The sequence below is a fragment of the Canis aureus genome, chromosome 32 (assembly GCF_053574225.1).
Source record: "Canis aureus isolate CA01 chromosome 32, VMU_Caureus_v.1.0, whole genome shotgun sequence".
NCBI classification, from domain to species: domain Eukaryota; kingdom Metazoa; phylum Chordata; class Mammalia; order Carnivora; family Canidae; genus Canis; species Canis aureus.
The window spans coordinates 42,870,964-42,891,382 of NC_135642.1; the positions used below are offsets into that span (position 1 = coordinate 42,870,964).

The following is a 20,419-nucleotide window of genomic DNA, read 5'->3' on the forward strand; positions in this document are numbered from 1 at the left end:
ATGAATAAATACATAAAATCTTTTAAAAAAAGTGATATGAGACCATTGTAGAAATTTTCGAAAACAAAGATAGAAGGAAAGAAAACAAATAACTTATAATCTTATTATCCAAACATGACTACTATTCATTCTTTGGCACATGGTGTTACAGTGTTGCCACTGATAATCTTTGTGTGTGTGTGTATTAAAATCTCAGCAATTTTTCTGAAAGATGAGTCTGCTAGACTTGTCCCTTCTTCTCTTTCCTGTTTTCATTTCTTGGCAGCTGGCCTTTGCCCTACCACTTCCTGAAGCTGTGACCTCTAAACTGCCAAATAGCCCATGACACACCTCACCGCTCCATGGCCCATGATGTTGTCGATCCAGTTGATCAATCATTAAAAATATTGAGATAACCTGTATCATTAACATGAAAAATTTTCAAGAGATATTGTTGAGTGGAAAAAAACAGGTTGTAAAACAGCATGTACAAAATGATCTTGTTTTTGTCATATATGCAAAACAGAAATCTAGAGGTCAATCTTTTAAAGAGATGGCCTTTGAGAAGTAGATTTGGAAGAACTTTTATTTTCAACTTTATACACTTTGTTTTTTTAACTTGCAAATTTTTTTTTTTTTTAAAGATTTCACCCACTCATTCATGAGAGACACACACAGAGAGAGAGAGAGGCAGAGACACAGGCAGAGGGAGAAGCAGGCTCCATGCAGGTGGCCTGATGTGGAACTTGATCCCGGGACTCCAGGATCACGCCCTGAGCCAAAGGCGGGCGCCAAACCGCTGAGCCACCCAGGGATCCCCAAAGCCACCCAGAGATCCCCCAAATATTTTTATACAAAGCTAAAAACATTTTCATTCTACAAAAAAAAAAAAAAACCTATGAGACTATATATACATATTTTTAGTTTCTATTTAAATTATAGCTAGTTAACACAAGGCGCTCTTTCTTTTTGTTGGTTTTAATTTTGTTTTTATTTTTTGGGGGGGAGGGGTAGAGGGAGAGAGAGAAAATCTTAAGCAGGCTCTAGGCCCAGTGTGGAGCCCAGTGCAGGACTCAATCTCACACCCCTGAGATCATGACCTGAGCCAAAATGAAGAGTTGAATGCTTAACTGACTGAGTCTCCCAGTCACCCCATGAGGCTATTTTTTTTTTTTTTTTTTTAAAGAGGAGAGGAATAGAATATTTCAGTGGCTTTCAAGACTCTTGAGGATAAAGCCCAAATTCTGCCCATAGCCTTCAAGGCCAGGATGACCCAGCCCTTCTACCTTTCAACACGATTTTTGCCTTTCTTTCCTTCCCTTTGCTTTGAGCTTCATTCAGTCCCTTGAATATGCCATGCTATCGCTGTCCTGACTTCCACACTTGTTTCCCTGTCTTTCCCTGGCTGACTCCTATTCATCCATCAGGATTCAGGTCTTCTCTGAAGCCCTCCATGGCTCCTCCAGGACAGACCAGGGAGGGGCTCTTCTGTGTTCTCACAGCTTTTTGTACTTGTTCTTCCACGACACTTCTCAGGCTGTGTTATAATTGCCCATTGACTTAACTGGGTTCTCCACTCTTCCCTCTTCCCTCTCAATCCCATCCTGTCTCCTCTTTTATAAAGAAAATTGAAGCAGATACACAGGACTCTCACTGTCCTTTCCAAGGCCTCAAACCCGCATTTGTTTGCATCATGTTTTCCTTCCCACTTGCTAGTATTGAGGCTTGTCCCACCTCCCGGCACTGGACCTCATCCTTCTCCCTTTATTAGGGGCTTGCTCTGTGTTAACCTCTGTTTCTATTGTCATTGCAGCTTGCCTGGATCTTTCCCATCTCTAGCTTACTTCCATCTTAAACACCCAGCAGCTGCAGCCCTCCCAGGACCCCATAGCCCACCTACATAGTACCTGTCTCTCTTCTCTTCCTAGACAGGCTTCTTCAAAGAGCTTTCTATGCCTGCTCTCAGCTTGTGTGTTCAACTAGCTCTAATTTGACTTCTACTTCTGCCCACCCTCACCCATCTGTGGCCATCAAAACAATTCTTGCCCGGGGCATAGATGACTAGCTGTTATTGAGTGTTACACACACCAGTCTTTAGCCCTTCTCATGCCAGACCTCTCAGTGGCATCTGTCATATTTGTTCACTGTCTGCTCCTAACTTTGGAGACTCCATGCTCCTGATTTTCCTCCTGCCTCAGTGACTGCTCTCCTCATTCTTTGCCAGCTCATCTTCTTCTGCCTGGCATTCATTCATTCATACATTCATTCATTTATTTTCTGTTTGTATTTTTTTTCAAAGATTTTATTTATTTATTCGTGAGACACACAGAGAGGCAGAGACATAGGCTGAGGGAGAAGCAGGCTCCCTGCAGGGAGCCTGATAATGGGATTCGATCCCAGAACCCCAGGATCACACCCTGAGTCAAAGGCAGCCACTCAACCACTGAGCCACCCAGGCGTCCCAGATAATGAGTTTTATTTTTTATTTATTTTTTTTTCCAGATAATGACTTTTAAAAATTGTCATTCCATTTATGTTTATTAGAACATTCTCTTTCCTTCCTTTTCTTTTGGGTATCTCCATGGACTTATGCATTTTTTTCATTCCTTATAATCTATTCCTGACATTATTCATACTCTTCTCCAACTTTGTATTTTGAAAACTTTTACACCAAACTAAAGTAGAAGGGACATTTATATTGCTTTGCCTAGATTCACACCTTGTTAACTTTTGCCACATTTGCTTTGATTCTGTATCTATGTCATTTTTATTTTCTGAACTATTTGAAGCGAGTTTCAGACATATGACACATTACTCCTAAGCCCTTGAATACATATTTGCTAAGAATAAGGGCATTCTCCTGTAAAACTTCAATTAAATTATCACACCCAAGAAATGTAAAGATCGACACAATAATTATTATTTAGTTTCCTTTTCATCCCAGTGATGACCTTTATAGTGTTTCCCCTTTGAACAAGGATCCAATCGAGGCTTACTTACACGTTGCGTTGGTTCTTGTTGCCATACATCTTTAGTCTCCATTAGTTTAGATCATCCTTTATTTTTTACTTTAAAAAATCTTTTAGGATGTTGGCATTTTATTTATTTATTTTATTTTTATTTTTTATTTTTATTTTTTTTAAATTTTTTATTTATTTATGATAGTCACAGAGAGAGAGAGAGAGAGGGGCAGAGACATAGGCAGAAGGAGAAGCAGGCTCCATGCACCGGGAGCCCGACGTGGGATTCGATCCCGGGTCTCCAGGATCGCGCCCTGGGCCAAAGGCAGGCGCTAAACCGCTGCGCCACCCAGGGATCCCGGATGTTGTCATTTTAAAAAAGATTTTATTTGTTGGCACTGGGTAACTCAGTGGTTGAGCCTCTGCTTTCAGCTCTGGGTGTGATCCCGGGGTCCTGGGATCGAGTCCCACATCGGGCTCCCTGCATGGAGCCTCCTTCTCCCTCCGCCTGTGTCTCTGCCTCTCTCTGTGTGTCATGAATAAATAAATAAAATCTTAAATTAAAAAAAAATTATGTAAGATTTTAATTTAAATCTTTTATTTAATATTTTATTTATTTATTTAAGATTTTTAAAAAAAGACTTTATTGGGACGCCTGGGTGGCTCAGTGGTTGAGCACCTGCCCCTGGCTCAGGGCGTGGTCCGTGGTCTCAGGATCAAGTCCCACATCAGGCTCCCTCTCTGGAGCCTGCGTCTCCCTCTGCCTGTGTCTCTGCCTTTCTCTCTCTGTCTCTCATGAATAAATAAATAAAATCTTTTAAAAAAATTCATGAGAGACACAGAGACAGAGGCAGAGACACAGGCAGAGGGAGAAGCAGGCCCTCCATGGGGGAGCCTGATGTGGAACTTGATCCCAGGACCCCAGGATCATGACCTGAGCCAAAGGCAGTTGCTCAACCACTGATCCACCCAGGCACCCAAGATTTATTTTTAAGTAACTTCAATATCCAGTGGGGGGCTTGAACTCACAACTCTGAGATGAAGAGTTGCTCCACTGGCTAAGCCAGCCAGGTGCCCCTGGATGTTGGCATTTTTTAACAGTCCAGATGTGTTTAGTTTTCATTTATTTTTATGAATTATTATTATTAATTTTTAATAGTCACTCATTTATTTATTTATTTATTTAAAGATTTATTTATTTAAAAGAGCTAGTGTTTGGGGAGGGGGGCGGAAGGAGATGAGCAAGCCGACTAGCAGCGAGCCGACTTCCTGCTGAGCTCAGTCCCAGGACCTTATCCCATGACCCTGAGATCATGACCTGAGGTGAAAGCAAGAGTCGGATGCTTAACTGACTGAACCACCCAAGCACCTCCAGGCCAGTTTAGTTTTTAGAATGCTCCACAACTTAAATTCGTTTGTTTCTCATGATTGGATTCAAGTTAAACATTTTGGGGCAGGAATACTACATAGGTGATAGTGCATCCTTGGTACATCATACTGGGAGGCCATAATGTTCATCTGTCCCATTATTGGTGATGTTAAGTGTGATCACTTAAGGTTGTATCTGCAAGCTTTTTTCACGATAAAAATACCTGTTCCCTTTTGTAATTAGCAAGTCCCCTTTGGGCTGGGCTGGTACTTTGTGACCGTGACTCTTCCTCCCCATAGTCTCTGGTCCAGTGGTTTTGGAAGCCATTGAGGATTCTTGCCTGAATCAGCGGTTACATTAGTGATGGTGGAGCTGGGAGATTTTCTAATTGTCACTCCTACATTTATGGCTAACTTTTCTGCAAAGAAGAACTCTTCCCTCTCTTTTTATTTTTTATTTTTTTAAAAGACTTTATTCATGAGAGACACACACACACAGAGGCAGAGACACAGGCAGAGACACAGGCAGAGGGAGAAGCAGGCTCCATGCAGGGAGCCCGACGTGGGACTCGATCCCGGGACGCCAGGATCAGGCCCTGGGCTGAAGGCAGGCGCTAAACCACTGAGCCACCCAGGCTGCCCATTCCCTCTCTTTTTAAAAAATAAGATTGTCTCTTTGGACTCATGGATTATTATTTTTTTTCACCACAAAATAGTGATATTTATTTTTGACTTTTGTATTGTATTGTATTGTATTGTATTTATTTATTTATTTATTTATACTTTTTAAAGATTTATTTATTTATTTATTCATGATAGACATAGAGAGAGAGAGAGAGAGAGGCAGAGACACAGGCAGAGGAACAAGCAGGCTCCATGCCGGGAGCCTGACGCGGGACTCGATCCCGGGACTCTAGGACCGCGCCCTGGGCCAAAGGCAGGTGCTAAACCGCTAAGCCACCCAGGGATCCCCAACTTTTGTATTTTAAATACTATTTATCTTATTGAGGAAGTAGTATATATCCATTGTAGAGAATTTGGAAAATACATAGGGGAATAATGGAGAAGATAAAAATCACCTATGATCCCCACCATCAAATGAAAATTCCTGAGAGCATTTTGGTGTATCATGGATTATTGTTTAACATTCAGGATGTCATATATTACTATCATTATTTTTGAGACTCTTAATTGTATCAAATTTGGCTGGTGGTAGCTCTTTCAAACTGGTGTCTTTTTTTTTTTTTTTAATTTTTATTTATTTATTTATGATAGTCACAGAGAGAGAGAGAGAGAGGCAGAGACACAGGCAGAGGGAGAAGCAGGCTCCATGCACCGGGAGCCTGATGTGGGATTCGATCCCGGGTCTCCAGGATCGTGCCCCGGGCCAAAGGCAGGCGTCAAACCGCTGCGCCACCCAGGGATCCCCTCAAACTGGTGTCTTTTTGACATGCGTCCATTTGTTGAATACCTACTTGTTTCTGGTACCACAAGATGTTCTAGGCTCTCCTGGTATTTCCTTGTCCTGGCTTGAGACCATCCGTATATATTTTTTAAGCCGTGAGTACATACTGATTCCTCCATTTCAAATTCAACATCATAGGGCTCTTACCTTCCCACATTGCATATTCTCTCTCCATGTTTTAACAGTGAGAACCCACGTCCCAACGATATCCACCCTGTACACTCGTGCTCTCTCCTATGATACACATGACAAAGTTTCAGCATCACCGCACTGTAACAGCGGTAACAGTAAACCTGCTTATATTTAAACTTTCGTTTTCTTTTTTTTTAAAGATTATTTATTTATTTATTCATGAGAGACACGGAGAGAGAGGCAGAGACCCAGGCAGAGGGAGAAGCAGGCTCCCTGAGGAGAGCCTGATGTGGGACTCGATCCCGGGACCCTGGTATCACACCCTGAGCTGAAGGCAGGTGCTCAACCACTGAGCCACCCAGGTGCCCCCCCTTAAGCTTTCTTTCCAGTTATTTTTATCCTTAAGATATATCCTTTTAAGAGAACACAGAGTGCTCTGATCAAGTTATTTGGCCAGTTCTTTTTTCTATGTGGTCGTGTTATCAATTTCCTGTACAGTTAACTTCATTTGCTTTTGTTTATTTCATTTTTAGGGTTTGCTTTTCATTCTGGTGTAAGTTCTTGAGTATTTAGATATTATATGTACAAAAGTATGTATTAATCTTTACCCAGGGAAGTCTCATTAGTCATCTGAGCCCTGACATCACGTAGGTGACCATTTTTTTAGTGTCTGGTTTACTTTTCCTGTGTTTCTTTTGCAAAAATAAGCAGCTTTGTCTGTATGTTATCCTTCCCCTTTTTGCATAAAAGGTAGCATACTATTTATACTTATTTGTACTTTGCTTTTTTTTCATTTAACTGTTCTACAGCAGTTAATAGAGATCCTCTTCATTCTTTTTTACAGCTACTCCATTGAATGATGCACCACAGTTTATTCAAATGGTTGCATTTAGGTCACTTCCAACAGTTTGCTATTGCAAAATAGAGTCACACTGAATGACATGTATTTATTGTTTCTTATTTGTGGGTAAATAAGCAGAAGTAGGATTGTTGAGTCAAAAGGAAAAAATATTTTTATTTTCCTCTCCCCTCTTTTATTTTTTTACTATAAAAGATAGCATATTGTTTTGACTTTTGTCTTTTGTTTGCCTATTGTCTAGACTAGACTGTTCTATATTTATGTCATTTATTCAACAACTAGTAATGGTGGAGATCTTTCCACACCAGTATTTTTTTTTAAATAGCTGCAGAGAAAAAAAAATATAAAAATAAAATAAAAATAAATAAATATATAGCTGCAGAGCATTTTATTTTATTTTATTTTATTTTATTTTATTTTATTTTATTTTGCAGAGCATTTTAAAAACTGCGGAACAGTCCACTGTATGATTGTACCCTTTATTTCATCATCCCCTATTGATGTGTAAATTGTTTCCAATCTTTTGGTGTTACAAATAGTGCTACAATTAATGCAGCTGTGTAAGGGGATGTCTTTTCTTTTCTTTTTAAAGATTTTACTTATTTATTCAAGAGAGACACAGAAAGAGAGGCAGAGGTAGAAGCAGGCTCCTCGCAGGGAGCCAGATGCGGGATCAGGACTCTGGGATTAGGACTCGATCCTGAACCGGGATCACACCCTGAGCAGAAGGGTGTAGTCTCATGCTTGATGAATTTGCACAAAGTTGACACTGTGTAACCAGCTCCCAGGCCCAGGGACAGACCATCACCAGTACCTCTGTGTATGTTCCCTGTTCCCCCAAGGGTAAAACTATCTTGACTTTAGTTTTTTTTTCCTCTCCTGCATCTTGACTTTTAACACCACAGATTCATTTTGCCTGCTTTTAACCTTGATAGAAATTTCTACTGAACTTTTAAGCGTTGCATTACCTTAGTACTTGGTCATAGACCATTTTCTTTATTTTTTTAGATTTTAAAAATTTTGTATTCATGAGAGACACAGAGAGAGAGACACAGGCAGAGGGAGAAGCAGGCTCCATGCAGGGAGCCCGATGTGGGACTTGATCCTGGGTCTCCAGGATCATGCCCTGGGCCAAAGGCAGATGCTCAGCCACTGAGCCACCCAGGCACCCACAAAGACCATTTTCGATTTTGAATATTCACAATGTCTACAAGGCAGCCCTGTCTGGGGTGAGGGGGTTCTCACAGCAACTGGGACTTAGTGTGTCCATAAGGCAACTTCTTATCTCCCTGGGACACTGTGTCTGTTCTCTTGGTTTCTTCCCACGATGGGACTCTCAGTGAATAGCTCCACCATCATGCACTTACGGTTTTAGCTGGCAGGGAGTCTTCTTGATGGCCCCCTCCTCCCACTCCCCAAATCCACCTCAGGGTCCCTTCAAACTGGCCTCCTAAGCGCCTCAAGAATCACTCCCCACCTCACCTCTCCAGCTGCTGCTTCCACTTTGTACTCTTTGCTTTGGCTAAGGTAGCTTGCTTTTCCCTTTCTTAAAAGTGTGAGGCTTCTTCCTACATCAGAGTCTGTGCAAGCTTTCTACTCTGCCCGGAAGGAATCCTTGCCCTAGGCATCTCCTCTGTATTCTTCAGGTCTCTTTGCTCACTGCTTACGTCAAATTTCCCTGACTCCCTGACTCCCCTTACCAGGTTAGATCACCTTGCTATCTATTGTGCATATTTTCATGGTAGCCACCTTTCCCTTTTAGAGTATGTACTGCACAGGTTATTGACTGTTTCATGCAGAGGGCAGGAGCCACATCTGTCTTACGCTGTCTCCGGGTGCTTGACACATTACACATCCCCAACAGATGACTGAAGGCAAAGGCAGGAGAGAGGGGAGGCCAGCCGTGAGTGATGCCGGCTTTGTCATGTTCAGGATCAAGGAACAGAATTTTCTCTTTCATGGGCAGCCTGGCTGGCTCAGCGGTTTAGCACCGCCTTTAGCCCAGGGTGTGATCCTGGAGACCCGGGGTCGAGTCCCAGGTCGGGCTCCCTGCATGGAGCCTGCTTCTCCACCTGTGTCTCTGCCCCTCCCCCGCCCCGTGTCTCTCATGAATAAATAAATAAATAAAAAGAATTTTCTCTTTCAGAGGCCTCTAGTGTCCTCAGGCCTTCTCTGTCACTTGCCTTCTCATGGGGGTCCCTTCCCAGGTACCTTTCCCCTCCTCAAATAGGATTTTCTGAAGATAGACCCTATGCCTTGAGGCAAAGGACAGGAGTGCCTGGGCTCACCCCCCTGTAGGCATTAGAACCAGGTTCTAACCCTGCAAGGCCTGAGAGAGGGACTCGGTTGAGCTGGGCCTGATCCTCATCATGCTCTGGCTTTTCTTTCCTTCCAGGTCAAGACAAAGAGGCGTGGGCAGGCCGCTGGGCCGGCTGGTGCCATCGGTGCCATCATGGCAGGTAAGGACAGGGTCGCGTGGATAGAACATGCAAGTGAGCATAGGATGGGTGCCCCCTTCCTAGTCTCTTTATCCCCTGATTTTTGGAGGTCGAGTTCTTTCTGTCCTCTTGTCCCCAGGCTTTTCCTGGTCCCCCACTGAGGCCTGTATCTCCAAAACCCTCAGCATGACACTGTCCAGCTCTGTCAGGTCTCTGATTGAGCATCCCGATGCCCTGGTCCTGCTGGCCATCTGACTGATACAGCAGCACAGGTGGCTCACTCCCTGTCCCGTGGTCACCATTGCTCTTTAATACTGTGAGACCCTTTCCTTCTGGCTTCTCAATTGTCTGGTTTCCAAAGGCTCGGGTACAGAATGCCAGAGCTGGAGGGACGTTGAGAGACTATCTAGTTGATGCCCCACCATACCAGATAAACAGAAAACAGGAGTATTGGTGTGCACATAGAAACCCTCATCTCCAGGCTCGCCCATCCTGCTTCATCTGCCTGGAACTGGACACCATTTAATTGTTGTTCTTCTGAGAGATGGTAACACTGCCTCGAGGCCTTTGGTTACTTTGGGAACCTAAGAGCAGACTTGAGGAACCAGGGATGGCCAGGTGGGGATTGCAGTGTAGCCTGTGACCACAGGGGCCGGGGGCGGGGCGGGCAGCTGAAACCAGGGCAAGGAGGATCATACTGGGTCATCAGGGAGGGGAACATTCAAGGTGATGCTGTGCAATATGCTTCACCCACAGAGAAAGTGAACAACTTCCCACCGTTGCCCAAATTCATCCCCCTGAAGCCATGTTTCTACCAAGACTTTGAGGCAGACATCCCTCCCCAGCATCTCAGCATGACCAAGCGCCTCTACTACCTCTGGATGTGTAAGTGCTGTGGGATGGGGGCGGCCCATGGAGGGTGGGAGGAGGAGGGAGGAAGGCTGGTGGGTGCTGGCCATCAGGATGGGGGCCCGTAGGCCTGGCTGTCCTTCAGCCACACTTGCAGCATCTGCATGGGCCATCTCCCAGCAGCCTCCTTTCATGGGCCGACCCCCCATCTGGGCCCCGGTTTCCCTCATCCCCTTGCCCTCCACTTCTCATTCACAGAGCATCTGGATGAGCATTTCTGGCCGCAGTATCATTTCTCTTTTCTTGTGCTCCCTTCCCCTTCCCGCTTGGGTGATTTGCCAGGGAGCCTCCAGTGGCTGCCAGGACCTTGGGATTCTGGATTCAGAGAGAAATCCTAGTCTCAAAGCCACATTTGTCTTGGCTTCCTTTGGAAAACTGCTCAGAGAAAAGAGCATTAACTGGGAATTGGGAGATATGGGATCAAATTGGGCTGGTTGTCCTTCTTCCTAAGCAACGGTCCCCTCACTTATAGCAGGAGAGTTTTGAGTCAGTGATCACTATGGTTCCAAGGAGTTCTGTGTTGTTCTCTAAGAATATAGAGGTCTAATGTTCTACAGAGTCGAGGTCCAGAGTTTAAAGGCTCTAGTTGCTGATAGTCTGTGTCAGGTCGGTGGGAAAGTATCATTTTAGAGGGATGGGACTTGGCTGTGCCCAGGCTAGTACCTTCCAGGCATGTACAAGGAGGGGGAGGGCAGGCTGGCTTTCCTGAGTGGGTACCTGGCCTCCTGGAACCTTAGACCTGCAGTGGACCACCGCCAGGGTCTGTCACATGTGATGTTCCTTGAGTCAGCCCACACTTAGCTGCTGACTTGGGGAGGTGATTGCTCATGCCAGCGAGGTGGTAAAGAACGCTGTCTTTGCAGGTTCTTCATGGGATGGTAGAAGGAGTGTAAGATAGACAGACTCAGTTTCAAGTCTTGGCTTCGCCTTTGGGCAGAGAAGGAGCCTTTCTCCAAGTAACATGAGGAAAGGAAGAGATGGGGCAGGTGTGGCTAGGTCTGTAGATGTGGGGAAGAGGACGAGGAGGTCGCCTCTAATGGCTTCTATTTTTTCCAATCAAATGTGATGTAGAAGCAGGAATGGGAGCTTTGAGGAAAGTGGGATTAGAATGAAAGCACATTTGTGGACAGAGGGTGAGGACACTATCCAAAGACACATGACCCCTAAAATTTCTAGGCCATTCACAGGGTCCGCTTGAGTTTGGCTGATGAATTTATGGTCCTTGCAGGCTTCTCCGTAGGCTTCCTTCTTTCCTAGCAGCACTCAGCTCAGGTACAGATGGGAATTGTGTCCATCCAGGGGGAATGTGACCAGAAAACGAGGCAGGGGAGAGCATTAGAAAACATGTAATGAATTATGGAATCAAATCTGGACAGGGAGAGAAATGGAGGTAGTGAAAAGCTGAGTGGCCATGTTAATGGATCTGTTCCAAAGAAGTAGAATAATCCCAGTAGAGACACGAGCACCAGTGAGCTAGAGGGAGACAGGACTGGGAGGAGAGGTGTAACCAATATAAAAACAGGTTAATGTCTGTTCTATGTATTGAGCAAGTAAAAGCAGTTCTGGGAGTTCCAGCATTCTCGGAAATTGGGGTGGGGGGAGCAATAAACAGAGATGGAGGAAATGCAGCTGAAGTGCAGAGGAAGAAATGCTCACCCTTGTTATGAGGGGCCCCAAGATGGGTGTACCCGCACAGATGACCATGTTGTCCTGCCAGTCTTGGGGAGCACCCCACCTGGCCCCAGGCTCTGAGAACTCTGCCCCTGAGAAGATCTCATCCAGGAGCTGGATTTAAGGGCTATAAATACCTTCCTAAGTCCTCACTAGGCATCTGCCAGATGCTTTGCTCCCAAGGAAATGCCTATGACCCTTGAGATGCTTAAGGGCTCTATTCAGAAGCCAAGAACCAGATCCCTGGTTGTTTGAGGCCAAGATTGTGGCCCCCTGCCTTTGGTTTATTCAGCGGGTCTTTCTGGAGCCTTCAAGGGACTCAATCTGATGTTCGAGGAAGGGAGGAAGGAAGCACCCTGATGTCAGAAGCCCTGAGTGTATGTTAATGCCAGCATGAGTCTTTACGGTTTCTGCTGGCTGTGATTCAGTGACCCTGTGGTTCTGAGTTCATCTAGAGTAGGTGGGCACAGAGGAGTGGGAGCCTGAGTTCTACTCTTTGGGAGTTTCTAGTATGGTTGATGGGCTGGGGATTTGTACTTGGGGAACCATGCAGAACAGCCCAAGTCTGCACGAGGTCGGAGGGATGGGATATGAATAATGCTGCAGGAGTGAAGGAAGGCTTCGTGGAGGAAGTGGCATGGTAGTTGTCTCAGAAATGAAGTAGATAAAGACTGAAATCCCGGCCAATGCTGCCTGCCCCATTTAAGAACAGGGCAGATGGTACAATGGCTTGAAGAGATGCTGCTACAAGGCCCTTTACTTTCCACTTTTTGTGCCCCTTGCAAGAGAAGATGTAAGGGTTTCCGATGCTTTGGGCTTGGTGATTGCTGTGAGCCTGGGAGGGCCAAGGGCTGAGGCCATTCTTAAGAAGGAGAAGAGCATTTGTTTTCTTTTTAAAAAATATTTTATTTATTTGAGAGAGAGATCACAAGCAGGGAGGAGGGGTAGAGGGAGAAGTAGACTCTCCACTTAGCAGGAAGCCCAATGCAAGACTCGATCTCAGGACCCCCGGGATCATGACCTGAGCTGAAGGAAGATGCTTAACTGCCTGAGCCACCAGGTGCCCAGGAGAAGAGCATTTCTACCACTTGGAGGCTTTGGGGCCCTTCAGTGGGGCTTGTCGGGCTGAGGCTCTGGGTTCATGGTCTGGAGACTCTTTGTTCTCCAGATTTCTCAGATCTCTAGGAGTGGGTATGGGAGGGGAATTGGTCTAAGCTCCCAGCTTTCTTTCTTACAGTCTCTACTCCTTCTGTGTGTGTATGTATGTGTGTCTCATGTATCTGTGTGTGTGCATTCACTGATGTGGTTGTGGGCGCGAATCTCTGTAAATGTGGTTCTCATGTATGTTTGTGTGTCTCTACCTCTCTGTACATTGTGCTGCTTCCATTTGTTTGCTTGTGGGTCTGTTGAGTTATGGGTGTGTGTGTCCATGTCTGGTTGCTCACGTGTCTGTGCATGGGCCTGGGTGTCTGTGTGTGCACCTGGTGTTTGTCTCTGTGTGTGCATGTACTCCTGGGTCTGCAGTGAACAGCGTCACGCTGGCCGTGAACCTGGTGGGCTGTCTCGCGTGGCTGATCGGAGGCGGGGGAGCCACCAACTTTGGCCTCGCCTTTCTCTGGCTCATCCTCTTCACACCCTGCTCCTACGTCTGCTGGTTTCGGCCCATTTACAAGGCCTTCAAGTAAGTGGTTGGTGCCGACCCCAGCTCCTAACCTGGTCTCTTTGCCTACCTCCCCTTTTCTTCTTTACATATTCTCTCCCCTTTTTTTTTTATTACCCCCTGTTCCAAACTCACTTTCACTTGTTCATCTTCAGCTCAGATGGCCGATAGGATGTGGGCTTCCTGAGAACGCAGTGCTGGGGTGAGAGAGCTAGGAGGCAGAGCCTTGGTTCCTTCTTTCCTCACTCCTCACTTCCTTTTTCACTTCTTTGGGTGCACACAGCATGGAGATTAGGTCTATTTTTGTTTTGCCTTCCCCAGGCAGCTGTATGTCAGATTTGCCAATGGGGCCACCTGTCCCAGTTGGGCTGCCTATTTTTGTACCTGTGGGGCCAGCTGATTTGGTACCAAGCGGACCATCTATCCATGTGCGAATGGAATCAGTCATCCATGTACTACTGACATGGTTTATGTGCTAATGATGTCATCCAACTCTGTGCTAAAGGGACCACCCATCCATGTATGAGTGGGGCTGTCTTGGTGCCGATGGGTGTCTACCTTGTGTAAAATGAATTTTCAATCTTGGTGCTAATGGGACTATTCATCCGTATACCAACAAGGATATCTGTCTTGGTGCCAATGGAGAATCCATCTCAGCGCTAACGGGGCCTCAAATGTCTTTGCCAATCAGATCATCTATCCGTATGTCAGTTAGGCTAGTTTAGTTCCAGTAGGGTTCCATTCTTATACCAATGGACTTTCTGTCTCTGAGCTTATGGGAACGTCCATCCATGTACCAGCAGAGCTACATATCTTGGTACCAGTAAGCTTATCCATCCCCTTGACAATGGAGTCATTTATTCCTGCCGTAACTGACCCATCTATTTCTATGCCAGTAGGGCCAACCCTCCATGTACTTACTGTGCATCTGACTGGTCCATTTGTAGGGAGATCTCTCCCTATGTAATGTTGCACACACAAGACTAACACATAGAAGCTTGCGAAGATCCATGTAAACATGGTCCCGTTTTTGCCTCTCCACTAAGTCCTGTAAGCGTCTTCTGTCCATTGTATAATCATTTAAACTTGAGAGGCCTGGGGGGTCTTGAAGATAGGGGAAGCCCTGGCCCTCTACCCAGTTAATGAGAATCATCTCCTCTGCTGCAGGACTGACAGCTCCTTCAGCTTCATGGCATTCTTCTTTACCTTCATGGCCCAGCTGGTCATCAGCATCATCCAGGCCGTGGGCATCCCAGGCTGGGGAGTCTGGTAAGAGATTGGGGTGTCTGGGATGGACCCATGCCTGGATGGGTGGCATCTGTGGCACCTTGGGTGTGTCCTTTGTTTACATCTTGGGCTAGCTGTTTGGCCTGCAAGAGGATTCAGGGTAGTGTAGTAGACACAGCCATAGCAGCAGAGGGGAAGGAGAACCTCGCAGTGGTTTTTGAGGTTACCAAGGGGTGAACCCAAGAGCAGGAAGCATCATGGGAGAACCCAAGGGCAGGAAGCTTTAGTCTGAGGAGCTTATCTCCTGAGTCCTGGGAAAGGATTTTTCTGAACCATTGCCACAGGCCCTTTGGATGATCTCTTTGCATCCGATGTTGTGGCCCCTCCCTGTGACAATGAGATGGCTCCTGGCTGTGGTGGGGTGGCTCCCGGTTATCTCTCACCATGCTGGCAGCCCCACAGCTGGCCTCTTCTTGCAGCGGCTGGATCGCCACCATCTCCTTCTTCGGAACAAATGTTGGCTCAGCAGTGGTGATGCTCATTCCCACCATCATGTTCACGGTCGTGGCTGTGTTTTCCTTCATCGCCCTCAGCATGGTATGTGGTCACCTCAAGGTTGAGAGGGCGGCTTTGGGAAGGGGCTACGATCTGTAACAACCCCTCCTCCATGTGACAGGAGGACCCAGAGGTCTTCCAAGGGACTCAGTCTAGAATGGCTTGGTGGACTTTGCTCCTAGTACACAGGGCAGGTGTGGGAGGGAGGACTGGCTTTTACAGGGACTTATCTCTGGCTTCCAGGTGTTTCCTGGATAGGCTGCCCCTTCGCTTTGATTAACCTTTCCTTGTGCTCCTCCTCCTACAGGTTCATAAATTCTACCGGGGCAGTGGGGGGAGTTTCAGCAAAGCTCAGGAGGAGTGGACCACGGGGGCTTGGAAGAACCCACACGTGCAGCAGGCGGCCCAGAACGCAGCCATGGGGGCGGCCCAGGGGGCCATGAATCAGCCGCAGACTCAATACTCCGCCACCCCCAACTACACATATTCCAATGAGATGTGAGCCATCCACGCCTACCAGGAGGGCAGGGCTGGGGGTCAGTGGGCCGGGGACTCAAGCCACATTGTCTGTTGTGGTAACCAAGCAGGGTTCCTCCCTCCCTTTTCTCCTCCCCACCTTTGTACAAAGAATCAGAGTTATATATATATAACTCCCCCTTCCCCCACTCCTTCGGATTCTGCTCTCAGCGCCCCGAGAGCTGTGGGCTGCACGTGGAGCTGTCCCGTGCGGTGGTAGCTGTGTCCATGTCCCCTTGTGAAATAGTATGCAGTGGAGGTCTCTGTTGTTGCGGTGCTAGATGTATGTTTAGAACTAAACCAGCCCCCACCCTCCACCAGGGTGCCCCCTCTGACCTTGGCCCAGGGACCCCTCATGAACCAGGGGGAGGCAGAGCAGAAAGCCTGGCTCCTTCCCCAGGGTTATGAGCTGAAACTGTCTCCACTTTTGATGTCACTGGGAAGTAACAGTATTTAGCACTCATTGGGGTGGGGGGGTCGATAGGAAGGTGGAGACAGGCTAGGGATCTTCTTTGCTCTTCCTGATCTGGTCTCCTCTCTCTTTCTCCTCCCTCCTCTCTTCCTGGTGTCAGATTCCCTGTGCTTCTTTTCTTGCCCAGGGTCTCTCTCTTCCCCATGTGGCTTATCTTTGTCTTCCCCAAGGCTGAGTGTCCCAATTGTATCTGCTCCTGAGACTGAGCCCATTCCCAAACCAAGGAAGTAGACAGGAGCTGAGCCTTAGGCGCCATGTAGGAGGGCACACAGCTGGAGATGCACAGCCTACCTGGGTACCCGACTCCCAGAAAGTGGAAATGCAGGGTCATCTCAGAGCTTGGCCTGCAGGAGTAGGCTCCTCTCTTCTCTGTCCTGCTTCCCCTCCTTCTCTTCCCAGAGCCCCCTTGAACTTCTCTGCCTGTGTCCCTCCCCATACCCTCAGCTGCTAGCCTAGCCCCATCCTATGCTAAGTGGCATCTGCCATCCATGAGGGCAGATTCCACTGCCTTCTCTGAAGAGCTGGGTGGTGTCCAGGTAATGTTCAGGTGTAAAGGTGCAACTGGAGCCAAGGATATATAAATAATTATTGGTCTCTGTGTGAGATCTGGCTGGCCCAAGCCCACTGGGCAGGTACCAGCTATCTCTGAATGACCATTGGATTCCTAGGAGCAAATAGCTGTTCTGCTTGGGTCTGGTAGAGTGGCAGGCTCAGAGGCTGGGAAGATCGAAGGAGAAGGCAGACGGGGCCCAGTGAGAGGAGAGCATGCCTCTTCCCACCCCAGCTTGCTTTTGGTCATGGAGCAGTTCTGGGCATTTGAACTCAGGCCCCGGAAGAAGCACATGTCCAGTCCTGTCCACAAGCACAATGGCTGGAATGGGATTTCAGGTTGGATGGGGTGGGAGTAGAAGCCCTCTGGTTTGATTTTTTGTTTTCAAATCAAGATTGCTTTTTCCCTTCTGCCTATTAGACTTGTTTTTTGGCCCTTCCTCACCCTGTCAGGACCCCCTTTCCCTTGCAGGATAGTGATTTAAGGCCCGTGGGGATGTTCTGTTCCAAGCATTGTGAAAATGTCCCTGGCTCTTTCTGAGTTCTGGAGGGAGTGGATTCTCACCCAAGGAGCAGCTGCCTATTTTCCATCCTCCCATCTCCTGCCTGGGCTATTTGGCCTGCAAAATGTAGCCAACCCAGCTTGGTCACTCTGGGCTGGCTCCAGCTTGGAACCCAACATCTGGGCTTCCAGGTGCCATCCTGAGCTTAGAGCTCCAGGCACTTCATTTTCCTGTAAGGGGAGCCAAGACCTCTGAAAAGTTATCTTCCTAATGGTCCCTTAGGCTTGGGCCAGAATATGATTGGCTCTCTGCCCTACCATTTTCTCTCCAGAAAGCAGGTGTCACAGCCTCTAGTACCTAAGAAGAGACCCAAGGTCTAGGTTTTCTTCGCCTTTCCTCTCCCCTGCCCTAGACCTCTGGCTCCCTTTCTCTTAGTCTCTCTGGTAGCCCCAGGAGGCCTGTGGTAGATCTCATCCCTGTTGGATGCCACCTGCAGTCAATTTCCTGTCCCACCTGCCTCTCTTCTTTCCTGGCCCAGACCTATATGGCCATGCCTTGGCTCTGTTCTTGGGAAGGCCTGCTACCTGTGTGGTGGCCTAGCTGGTCCAGGCCCTGGGATGCTGCATCTCCAGGCAACTATGCACTTTCCTAGGGAGGGAACTAGTATGAGATATGGGGGCTGGGCATGAATTCATCTCTGCTGGATGGTCTGGGTTGGGGGTGTGGTGGAGGAAGGCCCAGGTCAGTTCTGGGAATCCTCAGGTCTGGCCAGCCAGTGATCTGCTTTGCATTTTACTGGTGCCTACTGCTCCTCCTTGTTTCTGGGAGACACAGACCATTGTCCAACTGGCAGTTGACCTGCCTGAGCTAATGTCTGTCTGTGGTAACTAAGTGAACCATAATAAAGGGGAACATTTGGCCCTGTGTGCCCTGCTGCATCTTGTGTCTTCATGTGGGCCTGTGTGGAGCTTCACTGGGGGGTGTGGGACATGGCGGTAGGGTGGGTCAAGTGGGTTTGTGGCCTGTCATTCCCAGAGGCCGGAAGTCACACACCTCTGTGTGATTCTCCGAGGCAACCTTGGGTAGGCCTTGAAAAGGCCACACAGGCCACCTTGCCTGTCCTATTCGGAGGAGGAGTTCAGAGTTGCCTGAGGAAAGGAGGAAGTGGAAGGCTGGATTAATGGATGGGGGGTGGTTTGGTCCAGACAGTCACTGCAGGCAAGGGCAAGGGTAGCAAGGGTAGAACACAGAGGGACCCCACCTCAGCTCTCACTGATGGAGACTGGCAGCTGACTGAGCAACCTCAACAAACACAGGGCTTGGAGGGGGGGGAGGGTTGTCTCTGGATGGTGAAGAATGAAGATGGCAGAGAGACAGCAGCGAAGGGTACCCCGTATGCTCTCTCTGCTCTGGAGGAGCGTGTGCCCTCCATTTAGATCACTGTGCTGGAATTTTTTTTTTAAGACTTTATTTATTTATTCATGAGACACACAGACACACACAGAGAGAGGCAGAGGGAGAAGCAGGCTCCATGCAGGGAGCCCAACGTGGGACCCGATCCTGGGTCTCCAGGGTCATGCCCTGGGCCAAATGGCAGGCGCTGCACCGCTAAGCTCCCCAGGCTGCCCGAAAGTGCTGTGCTGGAACTTTAAGTTTCTGGTCATCCTTCAGGATTCAGCTTGAGTGACTCCTCTGAGGGCTTCTCTGCCTCTAGTTGTTTGGTCCCTCTGCTTCATGGAGGATCTTAATCTAATTTCCTGTCCCCCTGCTTGTCTCAAGAGCAGGGACAGGTCTGATTTAGCTTTTTTTTTTTTTTTTTTTTTTAAGATTTTATTTATTTATTTATTATTTATTTATTTATTTATTTATTTATTTATTTTAAGGATTTTATTTATTTATTCATAGAGACACACACATAGAGAGAGAGAGGCAGAGATACAGGCAGACGGAGAGGCAGGCTCCATGCAGGGAGCCTGACATGGGACTCGATCCAGGGTCTCCAGGATCACGCCCTGGGTTGCAGGCGGCGCTAAACCGCTGCGCCACCAGGGCTGCCCTTATTTATTTATTATTAATGAGAAAGAGAGAGAGAGAGGCAGGCTCCATGCAGGGAGCCTGATGCGGGACTTGATCCCAGGTCTCGAGGATCAGGCCCTGGGCTGAAGGCGGCGCTAAACCGCTGAGCCCCCCGGGCTGCCCTCTGATTTAGCTCTGTCACCTGTGCATTTAAAACACAGGAAAGCTCGGCAAAGCTCAGTATTAAGTGCCCAGTGATGAGCAGTGCGTACGTGTGCGGTGAGGAGGGCAGATAGGCCAGACCCCGGAGAGGGCGCCAGCCCCACGGGGAGCAGCTCGGACCTGGCGTTCGCGGCAGGACTCCCAGGTGGACTACAACTACCAGGAAGCAGAGAGGTAGACTACAACTCCCAGAAGGCTGCGCCTCACGTGGGTAGCAGGCCGCTCTCGCGTGGCTACGCGTTAGAGCGGAACACAGCGGCGGGGCGGCTGAGATATCGCGGTATTTGGGGCTGCGCGAGCCGCCCCAGGCGCGGGTGAGGACCTTGGGGGCTTAGGGGGCTGTGTCCTCTCGGCCCCGCGGTAGGAGCCCCGGGAGCCTCGCTCGCTGTCGGTCCGCGACTGAGTGTGCGTGACCTCACTTTCCGCCCGCGCGCGTGTCTGTGCGTGTGTGTGTGTGGAGGCCGTGGGTCCGCGGGGGCGTGTGCTCGCGTGTGTGACCTCAGTCTCCTGTCTGTGCCGGTGAAGCTCGGGTCGCCCGTGTGGGTGGACGGAGTGAGGGGCTGGGGACGCCTCGGCGCTGCGCTTGCGGTCGGCCGGCGCCTTAGGGACCTCCGGCCCGCGTCCCGGTGGGTGTGTATCTGCCCGAGTGGGTGTGTATCTCCCGAGTCCAGGTGAGTGTGTTGAGTGTGTATCTGCCCGAGTAGGTGTGTATTTGCCCGAGTCTGGGTGGGTGTGTATCTGCCCGAGTCCAGGTGAGTATCTGCCCGAGTGGGTGTGTATGTGCCCGAGTGGGTGTGTATCTGCCCGAGTCCGGGTGAGTGTGTATCTGCCCAAGTGGGTGTGTATCTGCCTGAGTCCAGGTGGGTGGGTGTGTATCTGCCTGAGTCCAGGTGAGTGTGTATGTGCCCGAGTGGGTGT

At 48.2% G+C, this 20,419-nt stretch overlaps 2 protein-coding genes across 12 annotated transcripts in view; both read left to right on the forward strand.

The window, feature by feature from the left end:
• SCAMP5 (secretory carrier membrane protein 5) overlaps positions 1-18,189 on the forward strand; it is a 39,737-nt gene extending 21,548 nt beyond the window's left edge. For both annotated transcript variants that reach the window (XM_077881941.1, XM_077881939.1), the window contains exons 2-7: positions 9,159-9,222; positions 9,958-10,086; positions 13,306-13,462; positions 14,609-14,710; positions 15,148-15,265; positions 15,531-18,189. In XM_077881941.1, the coding sequence (XP_077738067.1) occupies positions 9,216-9,222; positions 9,958-10,086; positions 13,306-13,462; positions 14,609-14,710; positions 15,148-15,265; positions 15,531-15,725 (708 nt within the window). In that variant the 5' untranslated portion in view covers positions 9,159-9,215 and the 3' untranslated portion in view covers positions 15,726-18,189. The remainder of the gene's footprint in view (positions 1-9,158; positions 9,223-9,957; positions 10,087-13,305; positions 13,463-14,608; positions 14,711-15,147; positions 15,266-15,530) is intronic.
• A 1,542-nt stretch (positions 18,190-19,731) lies between these two features.
• PPCDC (phosphopantothenoylcysteine decarboxylase) overlaps positions 19,732-20,419 on the forward strand; it is a 43,079-nt gene continuing 42,391 nt past the window's right edge. The window contains exons 1-2 of one of the 10 annotated variants that reach the window (XR_013370581.1): positions 19,993-20,151; positions 20,206-20,253. The gene's annotated coding sequence lies outside the window, so the exon portion shown is untranslated. Of the gene's footprint in view, positions 19,907-19,990; positions 20,173-20,205; positions 20,254-20,419 lie in introns of those variants that run through there. The other 9 variants (XR_013370585.1, XM_077881945.1, XR_013370579.1 and 6 more) reach the window with 9 other exon arrangements.